This window comes from Gorilla gorilla, chromosome 21 (assembly GCF_029281585.2).
Source record: "Gorilla gorilla gorilla isolate KB3781 chromosome 21, NHGRI_mGorGor1-v2.1_pri, whole genome shotgun sequence".
NCBI lineage: Eukaryota > Metazoa > Chordata > Mammalia > Primates > Hominidae > Gorilla > Gorilla gorilla.
The window spans coordinates 44,452,602-44,471,328 of NC_073245.2; the positions used below are offsets into that span (position 1 = coordinate 44,452,602).

The 18,727-nt window shown below is 47.7% G+C and overlaps 1 protein-coding gene across 1 annotated transcript in view; it reads left to right on the forward strand.

The window, feature by feature from the left end:
* POFUT1 (protein O-fucosyltransferase 1) overlaps positions 1–18,527 on the forward strand; it is a 30,849-nt gene extending 12,322 nt beyond the window's left edge. Inside the window, exons 5-7 of the mRNA XM_004061977.5 lie at positions 8,117–8,309; positions 10,699–10,941; positions 14,356–18,527. Coding sequence (XP_004062025.1) covers positions 8,117–8,309; positions 10,699–10,941; positions 14,356–14,544 — 625 coding nt within the window. The 3' untranslated portion in view covers positions 14,545–18,527. The remainder of the gene's footprint in view (positions 1–8,116; positions 8,310–10,698; positions 10,942–14,355) is intronic.
* Positions 18,528–18,727: the final 200 nt, after the last annotated feature.

An 18,727-nucleotide genomic window follows, 5' to 3' on the forward strand; every position in this document is an offset into this window, starting at 1 on the left:
GCCTGTATCAAAATTTTAGTCCTTTTAAGGCTGAATAATAGTTCATTGTATGTATATACCACATTTGTGTATCTCTTCATCTATTGATGGACACTTGAGTTAGCTGGGCAGTTATTGCTTGTGGTCTCATGTGGCTGCAGTCAGCTGTCAGCTAGGGCTCAAGTTATCCTTTTTTGGTAGAGATGGGTGGGGATCATGCTCTGTTGCTCAGGTTGGTCTTGATCTCTTGGCCTCAAGTAATTATCCTGCCTTGGCCTCCCAAAGTGCTGGGATTACATCATGAGCCACCATGCCCATCCAGGGTTCAAGTTATCTAAAGGCTTGACCAAGGCTGCGTGCAATGGCTTACACCTGTAATCCCAGCACTTTGGGAGGCTGAGGCGGGTGGATCACTTGAGCCCAGGAATTCAAGACCAGCCTGGCCAACATGCCAAAACCCCATCTCTACTAAAAATATAAAAAATTAGCTGGGCGTGGTGGCACACACCTGTAATCCCAGCTACTCAGGAGGCTGAGGCATAAGAATCACTTGAACCTAGGAGGTTGAGGTTGCAGTGAGCCGAGATTGTGCCACTGCATCCCAGCCTGGGCAGCAGAGCGAAACTCTGTCTCAAAAAAAAAAAAAAGGCTTGACTGAGCTACATATCCAGGAAGTCCCCCTCATGTCTGGTGGGTGATGCTGCTGTCATCTGGGAGCCAAGCTGGGGCCACCAAGAAGCATGTATACACTTGATCTCTCCATGTGGCTTGGGCTTCTTACAGCATGGCACCTGTGTTCTGAGAGGGAGCATCCAGGGAGTGAGTGTCCCAAGAGACAGGAAATAGAAACTGCGGGCTCCCTAACAACTGAATCTGGAAACTGGCACAGTGTCACTTCTGTCGGGTGCTATTGGGAGGAGGCAGAGCCCACCTAATGGGAAGGGGTTCAAAGACTTGACCACTTCTAATCTGCCACACAGGAAAAGAGATCAGAGAGGTGGGCAGGGGTCAAAACACGTGGGTTTATAGGCCCTGTGAGGCAATCTGTTAAGAAGCCTGTGAATGATTAGTAGGGATGAATTTGAATGTGTATGAACATTTAACATTAAACATTTCTTAAGATACAGGATACTTCCTTACTATGCAGATTTGTCCTTGGGGAGAAGAGAAGAATGGAATCAGAGAGTGAAGCTCTTCCCAGGCTTACTGTGCGATTAGGCAGCTGCTCCCCTTCTCTGGCCTCAATGTCCCATCTGTAAAATGAAGGGGATGGGCAAGATGAGTGGTTTTGAAACTATCTTCGGAGTTTTCAAGAAGTGCTTGTCAGGCATAGTGGCTCACACCTGTAATCCTAAGGGATTACAGAGAGGCTGAGGCAGGTGATCGCTTGAGCCCAGGAGTTCAAGACCAGCCTGGGCAATGTAGGGGGACCCCATCTCTACAAAAAATAGAAAAAATTAGCCAGGCATGGTGGTGCATACCTGTAGTTCCAGTTACTTGGGAGGCTGAGGTGGGAGGATCAGATGAGCCTGAGGAAGTCATGGCTGCAGTGAACCCATGATCTGTCCACTGCACTACAGCCTGGGCAACAGATTGAGACCGTCTTAAAAAAAAAAATGCCTCCAGGACCTTTATGGGGGGCAGCAGTAGGGGACCAAGTTCCAGGGGCTCAATTCTTCCTCCCTATTGCCTTCAACCAATAACCCTTAAATATATCAGGGTTCTCAGTAAGGCAGAAGAAGTTTGTAGGCCACAAGTCTAGGTGTGTCAGACTTAAGTTAGGCTACAGGTAGCAGGAAGCCCGAAATAAGAGCAGATTGATAGGGTTTATTGTTTTCTTAAGTAAAAGAAGATCTGGGTATGCAGTCCAGAGCTGAATGCCAGCTCCATAGTGTCATCAAGAATCCAGCTGGGTAGAGTGGCTCACACCTGTAATCCCAGCACTTTGGGAGGCAGAGGTAGGCGGATCACTTGAGGTCAGGAATTCAAGACCAGCCTGGCCAACATGGTGAAACCCCGTCTCTACCAAAAATACCAAAAAAAATTTAGCCATGCATGGTGGCATACACCTGTAATCCCAGCTACTCAGGAGGCCAAGGCAGGAGAATCACTTGAACCTGGGAGGCGGAGGTTGCAGTGAGCGGAGATCCTGCCACTGCACTCTAGCTTGGGTGACAGAGTGAGACTTTGCCTCAAAAAAAAAGAAAAAGAATCAGGCTTCCATCTCTTTGTTCAGCCATCCAGTATTAGCTTTTGCATCACCTCATGGGCCAAGATGGCAGATGAAGCTCCAGCCATCACATCCCAACTGGAGGAACAAAAGTTGCGAAAGGGCATATCCTCCCTTTTTAAGAAGCCTTCCCGGAAGTCCATTATAACCCTTTTGCTTACATCTCATTGGCTAGTACAAGGGCACATGGGCCATACCTAGCTGCAAGAAGTACTTAGAAATGTCTGTCTTTCTTTTTCTTTCCCCCACCTTGCCCGGGGTATGTTTGGCTGATAAGAAGTGTCTTTATTTTAGGCTGCCATGTATCCAGCAGAAAACTGGGTTCTAGGGAAAGAGGTTAAGAGGTATTTCTTCTTTACCACGTGATTTCTGAGGATCCTTCCAGCTCTGCTCGTTCTGAGCCTGTGAATAGCCTGGCACAGCTCTAATTCAGCTGACACTTACTGCACATTGACTATTGGAAGGCAATGCACCATCGTGCCAAACCATTCTCAGGTATAATGGTCCAGGAATTTGAGCGCATGGCTTGTCATTCTCCCAGGCTGCCACCTCCCTGTGGGAACCAGAATGAGACTGGAAGAGTGAGAGGGAGCCAGCCATGCAGAGAGCTGGAGGGAAAGGCAGTCCTTCATGGCAGGGACATCCAGAACAAGGCCCTGCCTTGTTCATGTCCCTGGGTCTTCTGCACTCAATATGGGTTTCATCCACTGGTGGTCCCACAGATATATACTGGACACATAAATGGATGCTGTATACAGAGAAGTCCTAGTTTGTTGGAGAATCTCAGCAGCACAGGCATGGTGGTGAAGAATCCCAGAGGTTCACTGGGCCCAGCAGCAGGAAAGCCAGCTGACTTCAGCTGGATAGCAAGAGGCAAAGGGCCTGACCAAGGGTGAGCAGTCACCGGGCAGGTGGTGCTGGTCAAGATTTTCTTTCCAGCCAAGATCCCTGTTCACCCCTCATTCTTTCCAGACAGCGCTGTCTTACCTCACCAAAAGTAAGTGAGCAGATCAGCCTTAGCCTCTTGCTGCTTGTTGGGTCTGAGCTGATGTTGTCCCACTGGGACAGCTCTTTGCTGGTCCAGATCCAGGTAGAGGGGACACACATTCCAAGTCTGGAATTCACCGAAGGTCGGCTGCAGGTGCTTTCCAAGAGGTCGGGGGGTGGCAGGGGGCCGCAGATCCTGGTTTTATCCTGACATTCCAGCCCCACTGGGAGATCTACTCTGGCTTTCCTTTGAAAATCCTTTTGAGGTAGCATCTGAAAGATTAGCTGAAGACCTGGCCTATAGTAGGTACTCAGGTAATATGAATTCCTTCCTTCTCTAACCCCTGACAGCCTGATCGGGTCTTTCTGGTGAGGTCCCCAAATCTTTCTCATTTATTCTAAAAATATTTATCATGCCTACCATGTGATAAGGTCCATGCTGGGGCTGGGAATCAGAAGATTAAGCCACAGACTCAGCTCATTGTCAGGGGTGGGGGAGATGGGAGTGAGGGGTAGTAGTTAAGAACATAGGATCTGGAGCACACTGCCTGGATTTAAATCCTGGCTCCACCAATTCCTAGCTGTGCAACCTTGGGCACGTTACTTAACCTCTGTGCCTCAGTTTCCTCACCTGTAAAATGAGAATGACAGTAATACTTCCCTTACAGAGCTCTTGTGAAAATCAAATGACTTAATATACACAAACAATCGGAGCATTGCCTATCACATAATGAGGCCCAATAAACAATGCACAATTATGTACATATAAACAAAACTGGAGTCTAGGCCAGGCGCGGTGGCTCACGCCTGTAATCCCAACACTTTGGGAGGCTGAGGCGGGTGGATCATCTGAGGTCAGGAGTTTGAGACCAGCCTGGGCAACATGGTGAAAACCCGTCTCTACTAAAAGTACAAAAATTAGCCGGGCATGGTGGCACGTGCCTGTAATCCCAGCTACTCAGGAGGCTGAGGTAAGAGAATCGCTTGAACCTGGGAGGCGGAGGTTGCAGTGAACCAAGATCACACCGCTGCACTCCAGCCTGGGCGACAGAGCAAGACTCCATCTCAAAAAAAAAAGAAAAGAAAACTAGAGTCTAGCAAGATAAGTGTCGCACAGCTGGACCATCAAGGAACACTTTCTTGTCACTGGTCCAAGGCCTGTGTAAGTGACACAGGCCTTGGATAGTGTATGTGGGAACAATGGCAAACAGGCTGCTTGGGTCCCCAGCCTCACCAGCTGACAGTTCCATGGGCAGGGAAAGTGGCTGCAGGGCATATCATTGTGCAGAAGGCAGCAAGAGAAGTGGGACAGGGAACACTCCCTAAGGAGGTGAGGCTTGGGAATTGTGACTGACCTTGGAGGTGTGGAAGGTGTTTGCTGAGCAAGCAGTCTCTGTTGGGTGTGGAGAATGAGTGGCATGTCTGTCACAGCACTGTTGTGTGAGGGAAAGATTGGAACAACCTCACTGTCTAGCAAGAGGGAAATAGGTAGGTAAATTGCAGTTTATTTGTACAAAATGGAAAACTTTTAGAGAAGCTAATACAACCACATGATCAACATGGCCAAGTCTCTGAAACATAAAGTTGAATTTTTAGAAAGTTGATTAGATTTATATGTAACCTTTAACTAGGTTACATGCAATGTGATGATGATAAGAGCTAGAATTCTTTGAGAGCTTTCTGTGTGCCAAGGTACTGTTCTAAATGCTTTGCTTTGATAATACATTAATCCTCTCAGTAGCACTATAAATGGATATATTAATTAGCTTGGCTGTACTATTCATTTAACTACATACATGTAGATCAAAATATCATATTGTATATCGTAAATATATACAACCTTTTTTTATTTTTTATTTTTATTATTATTTTTTGAGACGGAGTCTTGCTCTGTTGCCCAGGCTGGAGTGCAGTGGCACGATCTCAGCTCACTACAAGCTCTGCCTCACAGGTTCGCCATTCTCCTGCCTCAGCCTCCCAAGTAGCTGGGATTACAGGTGCCCACCACCACGTGTGGCTAATTTTTTGTATTTTTAGTAGAGACGGGGTTTCGCCGTGTTAGCCAGGATGGTCTCGATCTCCCGACCTCGTGATCCACCTACCTTGGCCTCCCAAAGTTCTAGGATTACAGGCGTGAGCCACCGCGCCCGGTCAACTTTTTAAAATTTTTTTTGAGACAAGGTCTCACCCTCCCACCCTGGCTGGAGTGCAGTGGCACGATCATGGCTGACTGCAGCCTCAACCTTCCAGGCTCAAGCGATTTTCCCATGTAGCCTCCTAGGTAGCTGAGACCACAGGCACACACCACAACACTCGGCTAATTTTTTGATATTTTTGGATAGATGGGGTGTTGCCATGTTGCCCCAGGCTGGTCTTGAACTCCTGGGCCCAAGTGATCTGCCCACCTCAGCCTCCCAAAGTGCTGGGATTATAGGAGTGGCCACCACACCCAACCACAATTGAAAAAAAACAAAAACAACAACAACACAAAAACAGCTTTATGATGTGGGAACTGTTATCTCTATTATGTGGATGAGGAACTAAGGCACAGAGTGGTAAAGTCACCTGCCCAAGTTAGCTAGTGGCATAGTCAACATTGGAACAAAGCATTCTGGCTTAACCTACAATCTTCATCATTCCACTCCATAGAAAGCACGCAGAAGAACACTCCCCTCCTTTTTGATGTCTATAGTAAAAGTGCAATCATACATTAAAACACATTACCCTCTGGGAAGGATGATGGCAGGATGAGCTTGTATTTAGGTGTGTGTTTTTTGTTTTGTTTGTTTTGTTTTGTTTTTTAAACCTGAAACAAAGCACAGTTAGTTTCTGCTGATTTGGGTCATGGGTATATAAATTATTAAATTATTTTCTGTATTTGCCTGGATGGTTTGAAATATTTCATAGTTTTTATTTGAAATTTTCATTGAGGTCATTGTACATTTACATGCAGTTGTAAGACATAAGACAGCAACCTCCCATGTACCCTTTACCCAATTTCCCCCAATGGTAACATTTTGCAAAACTATAGTACAGTATCACAACCAGGATATTGACATTGATACAATTTACCCATCTTACTCAGTTTTCTTGTACTTACTTCTGAGTGTGTGAGTGCATGCCTGTGTGTGTGTGTGTGTGTGTGTGTATTTCTGTGCAGTTTTATCGTGTGTGGGTTTATGTATCCACTACCATAGTTAATACACTGAACAGTTCCATTATCACAAGGATCCTTGTGTTGCCAGTTTATAACCACACCCACCTCCCTAAACATATACACCCCATTCCTAACCTCTGCCAAATACTAATCTCTTCTCCATGCTATTGTTTTAAAATGTTTATATAAATGGAACCATACAATACATAACCTTTGAGATTGCCCACCCTCCCTGACCCAAGGATAATTCCCTTGACATCATCCAAATTGTTGCCTGTGTTGATACTGTGTTCCTTTTTTTGGTGGGGTTCATATTCCATGATACAGAGGTACAGCAGTTTGTTTAACTGTTTACTTGTGAGTGACGTCTGGGTTGTTTCCAGTTGGGGGCTATTTTATGAATAAAGCTGGAAGGGACATTGGTGTATAGGCTTGTGTGAACATAAGTTTTCATTTTTCTTGAATAAATGCCTAAGAGTACAATTGCTGGGTCATGTAACTGCATGCCTAACTGCCAAACTGTTTTCCGGAATGGCTGTTCCCATTTCATACTTTTAAGGAAAGGATTTTGGCTGGCAGAAGGCACTTCCCCCCTCCAGCTGGAGGGAAGAAGTATACAGAGATCTAGAACTTGAAAGTGCATTGTGAACATGGAACAGCAAGGGGTTTCATGTTGCTGAGAGGTAGTCTGGGTTTAGCTGAAGAGGGAACACAGGTTTGTTCCTCATTTGTTCAGTCAAGAAGTATTGACCGGGCGTGGTGGCCCACACCTGTAATCCCAACACTGGGAGGCCTAAGTAGGCAGATCACTTGAGTCCAGGAGTTCGAGACCAGCCTGGGCAACATGGCGAAACCCCATCTCTACAAAAAAAATGTAAAAAATTAGCTGGGCCTGGTGGCACTTATCTGTAGTCCCAGCTACTCAGGAGGCTGAGATGGGAAGGTCTTGTCTTGAGCCTGGAGGCGGAGATTGCAGTGAGCCGAGATCACGCCACTGCCCTCTAGCCTGGGTGACAGCAAGATCCTATCTCAAAAAAGAAAAAGAAAAGAAAAATATTTACCAAGCTCTTGGGTGTGCCAGACACTATTATGCGCACACTGGAGCACTGCCTTCCCACAGCAAGGACAGAGGCGAAATAATTATGAGATGGACTGTGTATGAGGGGGAAGCAGGGGCTTGGGAGGGCATGATAGGGGCACCTGCAGACCCCTGCTCCCTTCCATAGCGCAGGGACTATGCCTGTCTTGTTTTCCTCCAGGTCCCAATACATAGTAGGCAATCAATAAATGTTTTTTAAATGTTGAATGAATGATTCAAATCCAGTATACATAGTCCCTGTGAGTGTGACCTGGCCGTTGCTTCTGTAAGCAGCTGCATGTCCCAGTCCCGCCATGTAGGTAAAAGGGCAAAGGCTTGGTCCAGACACCCCACCCTGGAATGAATTACCGCACCGCACATTGGAAGCCAGTGTGACATATAAAAGGTTGGAATGCTCTACTGTAAAGTTTTAATTGTTTGACAAGCAAAGAGGGTTGTAAATTCCGTGTGGCGGGACAGTATTGCATATTGTGCCTGTTGCCGCCGCCACCAAGGTTCCTTATCAGCCCGTTGGTATTTCACAACCTCTCGTGCTTCTTGCGTGTTGCAGGGGCCCCTCCGCAGGGTCTCTGGGGCATGGTGCAACACCATCCTTTTTCCCGTGGGGGTGGCAGCCAGGCTCTCTGTGCGTCCTCTGACTTCCCTCGTTCCATCTCCTGTCTAGATTTTCTCCAAAGGAACATCCGGTGCTTGCCCTGCCAGGAGCCCCGGCCCAGTTCCCCGTCCTGGAGGAACACAGGCCACTACAGAAGTACATGGTATGGTCAGACGAAATGGTGAAGATGGGAGAGGCCCAGATTCATGCCCACCTTGTCCGGCCCTATGTGGGCATTCATCTGCGCATTGGCTCTGACTGGGTAACTTCCCCCTTCCTCTCTCACTGGCTAACTTGGATGTGTCCCTGAGCATGGCCCTGGCCTGTAGGGATCGGCCCCGCGTCCCAGCCAGAGCAGAGAGCTCTCACTTGTCCTGGTTCGTGAGATTGTGTCCCATCATCCCACTGCAGCACATATCAAAATGTAACTCCGGAGTGCCTGCCAGCCAGCTCTCACTTTAGCAGCAGCTGTTTTTATCCTCATTTTACAGATGGATAAACTGAGAGATCAAGCCAGACCCCAGGTCAGGCAGCAAGCCATAAAGAGGCCACAGTCCAGGAGTCCCCTGTCCTAGCTCAGTGTCTGGCTAGTAGACTCCATGTTGAAAAACCAACTGTGGAGATGAGGCATGGCTCCCAAGAAATGAAGATGTCATCCTAACAGAATTTGGAGGCTGTTTAAATGTGCAGAATCCTTGTATTCCAATGAGGTTTTCACCTCTGTGTGAAAATAACAGAAGCAATATAGATGGTCACCTTAATTTACCTAAGAAGATATATAGATATGTTAGAAATGCTCATTGCAGAAAACTTGAAAAATACTAAAATTAAAATTCACTCATAGCCAATTGATGAGGTAGTCTTACATTTACCCACTGAACTCTCCTCTTTCCCCCAGCCCCCACAAAGAAAGGGAGCCAGAGCCAGGATGTTTTATGAGTGGCTCCAACCAAACATTCAAGGAATAGTAATTCCCATCTATACTTTCCTACAACATCAGGAGATATAAGATTCTATTTTTTATAAAGCTAGCATAACACTAATACCAAACTCAGATAAGGTCAGCTCAGAAAATTGTAGCCTGTTCTTGCTTATGAACACAAATGCATAGGCCCTAGGTGAAATATTAACAGGTCAAAGCCAATAACATATTAGCACACAACACAAACACGTAAAAATCTATCGCAAGAATGTAATCAAATTTACTATATTAACACCCAAAGAAGAAAAATCATATGATCATCTCAATAGAGGCCAAGAAAGCATTTGATAAAAGTCACCACCTGTTCATGATAAAAACTCATAACTAACCAGGAATAGAATGGACCCACCTTAACTTGATAAAGGCTATCTCTCGAAAACACAGCAGATAGCACACCTCCTGGGGAGCTATTGGAAGTGTTCCCACTGTAGTTGGGAATCATATAAGTCTGCCCGTTAGTACTGCCACTGTTCAGAATTCAGTGAATGTCCCAGATAATGCAGTAAGACCAAGAAAAGTAATTTTTGTTTCAAAATGCCAGGCTTTCTGTGCTGTGCCCACCGCCCAGAAAGAACCACTGTTAACTCTTTTGATGCATTTTCCTCCTCCTTCAATGCTTTTTTTTTTTTTTTTTTTTGAGACAGAGTCTCACTCCATCGCCGAGGCTGGAGTGCAGTGGCAAAATCACAGTTCACCGCATCCTCCACCTTCTGGGCTCAGGTGGTGGTCCTCCCACCTCAGCCTCCTGGGTAGCTGAGACCACAGGCGCACATCACCATACCTGGCTAATTTTTGTATTTTTTGTAGAGATGGGGTTTTGCCACGTTGCCCAGACTGGTCTCCAATTCCTGAGCTCAAGCCATCAGCCTGCCTCGGCCTCCCAAGATGCTGGGATTACAGGTGCGAGGCACTGCGCCTGGTCCTCAGTGTTTTCTTTAAAAATGTAGTTAGGCTGGGCGTGGTGGCTCACGCCTGTAATCCCAGCACTCAGGGAGGCCGAGGCAGGCGGATCACGAGGTCGGGAGATCAAGACCATCCTGGCTAACGTGGTGAAACCCCGTCTCTACTAAAAATACAAAAAATTAGCCAGGCGTGGTGGTGGGCACCTGTAGTCCCAGCTACTTGGGAGGCTGAGGCAGGAGAATGGCGTGAACCCAGGAGGTGGAGCTTGCAGCGAGCAGAGATCACATCACTGCACTCCAGCCTGGGCGACAGAGCAAGACTCCGTCTCAAAAAAAAAAAAAAAAAAAAATGTAGTTAGGCCAGGCACGGCTGCTCATGCCTGTAATCTCAGCACTTTGGGAGGCCAAGGTGGGTGGGTCACCTGAGGTCAGGAGTTCAAGACCAGCCTGGCCAGCATGGCAAAACTCCATCTCTACTAAAAATACAAAAAGTAGCCGGGCATGGTGGCGGGTGCCTGTAGTTCCAGCTACTCGGGAGGCTGAGGCAGGAGAATTGCTTGAACCCGAGAGGCGGAGGTTGCAGTGAGTGGAGATCACACCACTGCACTCCAGCCTGGGCGACAGAGTGAGACTCCGTCTCAAAAAAAAAAAAAAAAAAATGTAGTTAGGTTCTTCCTGTATAGCCTGTCTTTTTCCACTTACCAGGTCTTGCTTCTGGGGTTCCAGGGCAGTTGCCAGTATTTAACCCTATTCCCCGCTCTCCGTAGAAGAACGCCTGTGCCATGCTGAAGGACGGGACCGCAGGCTCGCACTTCATGGCCTCTCCGCAGTGTGTGGGCTACAGCCGCAGCACAGCGGCCCCCCTCACAATGACTATGTGCCTGCCTGACCTGAAGGAGATCCAGAGGGCCGTGAAGCTCTGGGTGAGGTCGCTGGATGCCCAGTCGGTCTACATTGCTACTGATTCCGAGAGTTATGTGCCTGAGCTCCAACAGCTCTTCAAAGGGAAGGTATGTGTGGGCCAAGTGGGAGTGCAGTAGGAAGGGAATGAAAGGAGGAGCCAGGATGGTCCCACTGCCCACTGCATGCTTCACGGGCTCCCCTACAAGCCTTTTGCCTGGACCTACCATTCCTCTTCAGTTCCTACCCTCCTTCAAACCCCAGCTCAGAGGCCTCCTCCGTAGTCTTTCCAGGTTTTCATCCACTCCTGGAGCTCACGTATCCCTGCTGGGACCTTCGTGGCCCTGTATCATTTCTTCTCTTGGGCACTTTCTGGACTGTATGAGACTGGTGTAGAAATATGTCTTATTTCCTCCCAGGAGCTGTGGGCTCCTTGAAGGCAGGGTCCAAGGCTGACTCACTGTTAACATTCCTTGATGTCTAGCCTGGTGCTTCGACCTCTTTGGGACTGAAACCCTGCCTTACCATCACCAGTGTCTAGTACAGTGCCTGACACTTAGTAGGCAGTCAGTTTGTTGAATGAGGATGTAGAGAGTGGGCTCTGGGGAGAGATCCAGTATAGTGGAGGAGTTAATAGCAGAGACTCTGGAGTCAGAGAACTTGAATTTACCCACTCTGCAGCCTTGAAAAAGTTATTTGACCTCTCTGTGCTTCTGTTTCCTCATCTATAAAATGGGATTGAATAGTACCTATCTCATAGGGCAGTTGTGAAGGTCAGATGTAAAGAAATTGAAACAGTTCCTGCTACAAAATAAGTGCTCAATAAAGTTAGCTATCATCAATAGTAGAAATTGGTGGCTGATGAATGAAGGAAAGGATCTTTGTGCTTAGCAAACCGTTGAAGAAGCCGTGAATAGTGAGTATTCAGTACATTAGTAAATACTAGAATGTTCTTGGTCAGTGCTTACTATATTAGTGAAGAGTAATACTCAGGCAATGAGTGAGTACGTATTGATAAAATGACTGAATTAGTATTAAGCATTCCATAGGACTTTGTAGGATGAGTGAAAACCGTAAATGCTGTGCAGGCCTTAAGAGGCAGACACTGGGTACCGCTGGCTTTATATCAAGGGCCTCCCCTTCTCTTTCACCCCAGACACACAGGAAGCTCCAGTGCAGAGAGGAAGTGCTAAGTCAGCACATTCTAATCTCCTCCCCACCTACTGAACAGAAAATCAGAGCTGGGGCTGGGCACAGTGGCTCATGCCTGTAATCCCAGGCCAAGGGAGGAGAATTGCTTGAGGCCAGAAGTTCGAGACCAGCCTGGCCTAACATAGCGAGACCCCCATCTCTATTTAAAAAAAAAGAAAGAAAGAAAGAAAGAAAAGCAGAAGAAAAATATAATTAAGAGAAAATCAGAGCTGAGAGATCCCAGGGGTTGTCTAACCCAACCCCTCTATTTTATAGCTGAGGAAACCAAAGTCCCAAGAAAGAATAGAGTTTACCCAAGCAGTCCCAGAGCTAATTATAATGGGCATGACACAGAGTGGGTAAGTTTCAGAATGTGAGTGGAATTGTTTGGGGGATTTTGGCCATGATTAAACTGGTATTATTTCTTTGCTACAATCCAGATAGCAAGATGATGATTTTTGTTACATCAGAAATCTCTGTGGAACAGCAAAGCACTTTCAGCCCCAACTCTGCCCACATTCCCCCCACCTACCTACAACCCCCAACTACCTCCGTACTAAGCTGAAGCATTTGGAGAGTCCCAGGGAGTTTTTTTGTGAGTTTTTGGAGTCAGTGTATCTGTTACACCTTGAACCTCTTGCCATTTTCTATTTCCTGTCCCTATGCCAGTCTTCTCATCCCTCCCCACCCCTCAACTCCCTTCTCCATGGGTTCAGAGGCCACCTTTATCCTGAACTAAGCCTTGCTCCTCCATTAAGCTGGTCCAGTGCTGAGTAGGGGTACCAGTAAATAAGATGTGGTCCTGCCCTCCAGGGCTCACATTCTAGACCCAGGAAAAGAGACTGCAGAGAGCTATAACGTGGGCCACAAGGTGGTTTCAGGAGCTTGCTAGAGAGATGGGCAGGTCCATTCATTCACCTGTCCACTCACCAGATTTTTACTGGGGCAGGCTCTGTGCTGGGCCTGGCCAGCAGTGGAGAGCAAACCAACACAGCTCTAGCCCCAGTCAGGGGCAGGAGATGATGCTAATCAGAGAATCACTAAGGAGTGGAAACTATAAGCAGAGATGTGTGCTCCAAAGTAGAGCAGCAGGGTTCTGTGAGAGTGAAGAGCAGAGGACGGTGGCCTAGGCTAGAGGGCCAGGGAGCGCTTCCCCAAGGAGGCACCACTGAAGCCGAGATGCGAAGGAGAACTAGGAGCTAACCAGGTAAAGGGAGGTGCACCCCGAACAGCACAGCACGCACAAAGGTCCTGAGGAGGGCGGGAGCCTGGGTAGGGGCTGGATGATGGGGGTGGGAGAAGAAGAGCCCCAGCGAGGACCTTGTAGGCCACGTTCACAATTTGTCACCCTTATCTGAAGGGCAATAGGGCATCATTAAAGGGTGTTCCACTTGGAGGGCGGGAAGGACAGGTGTGAGGTTATCTCGAAAAGTTTCTTCTGGCTGCTCTGTGGTGAGCAGACCAGGAGAGGCAGTGAGGGGACCAGGAAGAGGCTGTTGCAGTCCATCAGGCAAGACATTGTGATGACTGGGCCCAAGGAGTGGCCCTCCCTCAAGAGAAGGGCTCACCTTTGGGGAATATCTCAGGGGTAGATTGGACGGACCTTGGGCTTGGATTTGGGGTACATGGGAGACGGAGGCATCCAGCCCAGAATTGGAAGGTGTGGAGCTCTCTGTTCCCCTCTCTGGTTTGGTGGGGAAGTCCACCAGGCCAGGGCTTTAGGAAAAATAGAATTTGAGCTTAGCCTTAAGAGTCTGGTCAGGCCAGGCACAGTGGCTCACACCTGTAATCCCAGCCATTTGGGAGGCTGAGGCAGGAAGATCACTTGAATCTCAGAGTTCAAGACCAGCCTGAGCAACATAGCAAGACTCCTCCTCTAAAAAAATTGTTTTAAATTAACCGCGTGTGGTGGTGCACACCTGTAGTCCCAGCTACTTGGGAGGCTGAGGTGGGAGATTGCTTGAGCCTGGGAGGTTAAGACCCACCTGGGCAGTATAGCAAAAACCCATCTCAAAAAATAAATAAAATAAAAGAGTCTGGTCGGTATTTTAATGGGTGTTGAAGCAGCATTCCAGGCAGAGGGAACAGCACAAGTGAAGACATGAAGGTGTGAATGGTGTGTTTGGAGCTGAGGCTCCTGGAGCCGGGAAGGGTGGGGTGGGCCTAGGCAGCAGCTGGGCAATGCTTCCCTCAGACACTGAACCACATCTTCCTCCTCTCTGCTCCTCCTTTTGTGTCTGTAACTGCAGCTCAGGGAATAAGGTTGGGGGTGTGGATGGCAGGCCTTGGCCTGCAGCCACCCCAGCTTATATGCTCTGTGCTTCTTCCTGCAGGTGAAGGTGGTGAGCCTGAAGCCTGAGGTGGCCCAGGTCGACCTGTACATCCTCGGCCAAGCCGACCACTTTATTGGCAACTGTGTCTCCTCCTTCACTGCCTTTGTGAAGCGGGAGCGGGACCTCCAGGGGAGGCCGTCTTCTTTCTTCGGCATGGACAGGCCCCCTAAGCTGCGGGACGAGTTCTGATTCTGGCCAGAGCACCAGACCCTCTGATCATGTAGGGACCAGAGTCTGAGCTGGTCCTTCCAGCCAGGCCTGGCAGCCAGAGGTGCTCCGGGATTGCAAACTCCTCTCCTCACCTGCCAAAGATGGAGAAGAGTGCCAGGGACCCCTGGAGGAGGGAGACGTTCCATATCCCAGGGCATAGGACTTGCAGCTTCCTAGGAGCAGGAGCATCTCCCATCGCACGTGCTTTCTGCTCTTCTGGGAATTTCTCACACTGGCAAAGCAGTCCAGCCTCCGTCTTCTGGTCCACTCTGCTCTGAGCAGCCTGGGATGCTGAACTCTTCAGAGAGATTTTTTTATAGAGAGATTTCTATAATTTTGATACAAGGTCATGACTATCCTAGAACTCTCTGTGGTTTTTGAAAATCAGTGAATTCTATTAACGTAGGTACCTAAAGTGACCTTAACTGAATGTGGATGAGGCTGGGGCTGGTGTGAGTCTTTTGGCTGCTTTTCAAGGTGTCCCCCAATGTGGCCCTCAAGAGCCATCCCCACTGCCTGGCCAGAGCCATTGTTGTCCCCCACTTCCTAGGCCATTTCTGGGGCTTGGGGGATGAATGCTGTCCTGTGTTGTAAACACTATGCAAATGGAAATTATCGGTTGTGGTGCTGTGCAGCGCTCTGTGGGCGACTAAGTGCCACTCACACAGCACGTTCCTGGCAAGGAGCACATACCATCAAGCCACACTATCATGGTATTGTTCTCACAGTCTTTTGGTGGTTGATGGCCACTGCAAACCTGGCACCATCAGATCTCTTCTGATCTCTTGCCCCAGTGGGGCCTGGTTGGTAGAATGTTGGCATGAGGTTGATATCCAAAGCATGTTCTCCCAGCCGTCCTCCTGCAGCTGGAGCCTTCAGGCCGTATTCTCACGAGGGAACGTTTGCCAAGGCTCTGACCTCACAGAAGATGCCCAGGGCCCAGAAGCCATCAGAATTATCAGTGGAGAAGCACCTTTTGACTCTTCCCTTCCGATGTAATATCTGCCAACACCATGAGGCTTAAGGTGCTCCAAGTCATGAGTGTTTTGGTCTCAAATGCTGCAGTTTTAATCTATGACTCCTGAGAGCCCATGGTTTTTTGACCTTGTGGTTCTAAAATTCCTTGTCTGACCCCTGTAGATCTTTTCCTTGCCATGTCACCTCCCTTGGCCTTTGATCCTGGAAAGGTGGCAGAGCCTCCACTGAGCCAGGCCCAGAGCTCCTTGCAGTGCCTTCTCCCTTGTTTACCTGTGGGAGGAAACACTTTTTTTGTCAGGGGCAGCCTGGGTCAGAGCTCAGAGGTCACACTGTATCAAAGATCTCAAATAGCAAAGTCAGCATTTGCTGTATAGAGCTGCCACCCAACTCTAAGCAGGAGAAACTGTACAGAAAGGGCTTTGCTATTTTTCCCTTTTGGGAAAACAATGAAGTGTTTTAAGTCCTGGGTGGACTGAGAGATGGTTTGCCTGTCCAGACTTGCTCTCAAGCCTCATCCAGAGAAGGAGCTGCAGATGAGGGAGCCCGTACACTCCCTGCCGCCACTAGGTTGTAAGCCTGTAGCTGGCTGGCTGATTTCATTTTGGAATTCATTTGCCATCCACAGCCTTACACTAGGCACACACTTTAGAGTCTGGGGCTCCAGTGGGGCCCGCCTAATTTTTTGTCCCCCAAGACAGGGCCTTGCTCTGTCTCCCAGGCTGGAGTGCAGTGGCATGATCATGGCTTACTGCAGCCTTGATCTCCCAGGCTCAAGCGATCCTTCTGCCTCAGCCTCTCTGGTAGCTGAGACCGCATGCCCAGCTCCAAATCACCTTGATTCATATCAGCCGTAATAATCACTTGTGTTCTGAAAGAAAGGGCACCAGAAGTTCTAGCAGAATTCAGTTGTGTTCTGTGAGCTAGCACTTTTTCCTCTGACCCAGTTTTCTTACCTATAAAATGGTGATAAAAACCGACAGGTTGTTCAAAGGCCCAGATCAGCTAAAGCATGTATATAAGAGCACGTAAACTTGAAAGAGACAAAGGCACAAATGTGGCTGTCGATTAATTTGACTGCTTCTCGTTGCTCGTCACCTCCATGCCAGGCACTGTGCTTGCTAATTGCTTTATGGGCATTCTCTTATTTATTCCCCAGCCCTGGGAAATAGGAGCTGTCATTATCCTTCTCTTTCTGCACAAGGAAAAATTAATGCCCTGAGAATTATCATAATTTTCCCAAGGCTGCCCAGCTGGTGGTGTTAAGCCAGAATTTGACCTCCCAGAGCCAGTTTCCATTAGCTGCCATGCTCTGCTGCCTCTAATTCACAGAATGCACTTTCTACCCTGTGTGCCATGGAGGCCTCCTATGGAAAAATGATCAGCCACCTTACCTTCTACTGGGTACCTGCTGTGAGTCTGCCTATGCCAGAAGGATTAAGGAGGGGAGGTTACCCAAGAAACAAAGCCTACATGCCGCTTACAGCCCCCATTGGATGGTTACTCAGTACAAGTCTTTCATTCAGCAGGTGTTTGTTCATCACCTACTATGTGTCAGGCTCTATGCTAGGTACTGGGGATACAGGAGAGAATCAAGCATAAAGTCTTTGTTCTCAAGGAATTTGCATTCTAGAAAGTAGAAGATGTAATAAATGTACTGTGGGACGTGTTAATAAGTGCTATAAAGAAATATAAAGGGTTTGGGAGCAAAAAGAGGGAGTGGATCTATTTTAGATAAGGAGCCCAGGTAAGACCTCTCTGAAGAGCTGTCATGAAGGAGGGAGGGAGCACATTCCTGGCAGAGAAAACAGCACGTGCAAAGGCCCCGAGACTGGAATGTGTGCCTGAAGAGCAGCCAGGAGGCCAGCATGGCTGGAGAGGCAGGCATAAGCAGGGAACTGAGCAGCAGGTCAGAGCAGGCGAGCTGACATTCTGCAGCCTGGACGGCCATGGCAGGAAGCTTAGTTGGAGAGATACAGGAAGCCGCCTAGGGATCTGAGCAGAAGAGGGGCATGAGCTGATTCACATTCTGAAAGACCTCTCTAGCTGGCCAGTGCTGAGGAGGTTGGAGAGAGAAAGGGTGAAAGCAGAGAGACCAGTGCAGGGCTGTTAACAGGGCTGCAGGCAAGAGACTGGGGTGCTGGGCTCCCCTAGACTAGGACTCCAGTGCCCTTCTCTCCCAAGAGACAAAGGCCATTGCATTGAAGGAGGTGGGAAATGATTAGATTCTGAACATACGTAATTATTTTTCAGTCTTTTTCAAAGATACAAATATTTACATAGTTTTAATCATGTAATATATATAATTTAATGTCCTAGTGTTTTACTTAATAGTGTATCATGTTTTCCCTGTTGGTATGTAGCCTGGATAAATGCTCTTAATTATAAAAAATTCTGCCGAGGAGTGTTCCATAGTTTATTGTTTTCCTATTTTGAGAATTTAGGCCAAGTGTGGTGACTCATGCCTGTAATCCCAGCACTTTGGGAGGCCGAGGTGGGCAGATCACTTAAGGTGAGGAGTTCAAGACCAGCCTGGCCAACATGGTGAATTATCTCTACTAAAAATACAAAAAAATAATAATAATAGCCAGGCGTGGTGGCACATGCCTGTATTCCCAGCTACTTGGGAGGCTGAGGCAGGAGAATGGCTTGAACCTGGGAGGTGGAGGTTGCAGTGAGCCGAGATGGTGCCACTGCATTCCAGCCTGGGCAACAGAGCGAGACTCCATCTCAAAAAAAAGGAGACTTCATGTGCCCCCAATTTTTCACTATTGTTATTTGAAAAAATATTTTTATTTGTAAGAGTTTTTCTTTATTTAAAATGTTCATTAATAAAGTTGTTGGACAGGAAGCAAAAAAAAAAAGTTGATTAAGATAAATTCCCAGAAGTGAATTTGTTGGATCAAACACTTAAAACTTTTTGTTATGGAAGAATTCAAATATAAATAAAAAATTGTAATAAAATGAACTCACAGTTTCAACAATGACCCACATTTTACCAGTCTAGTTTCATTGACTCTCCCACACCCAAGTCTGTTTGCTAGAGTCTTAAAGAAAACCTAAATGTGTTTTGAAAGAAGAGCCGACAGGATTTGCTGACATGCTGAATGTGGACTGGGAAGGAAAGAGGAGTCCAGGGTGCTCCAAGATTTAGGGCCCAGGCACCAGGGAGTTGTCCCTGACTTGC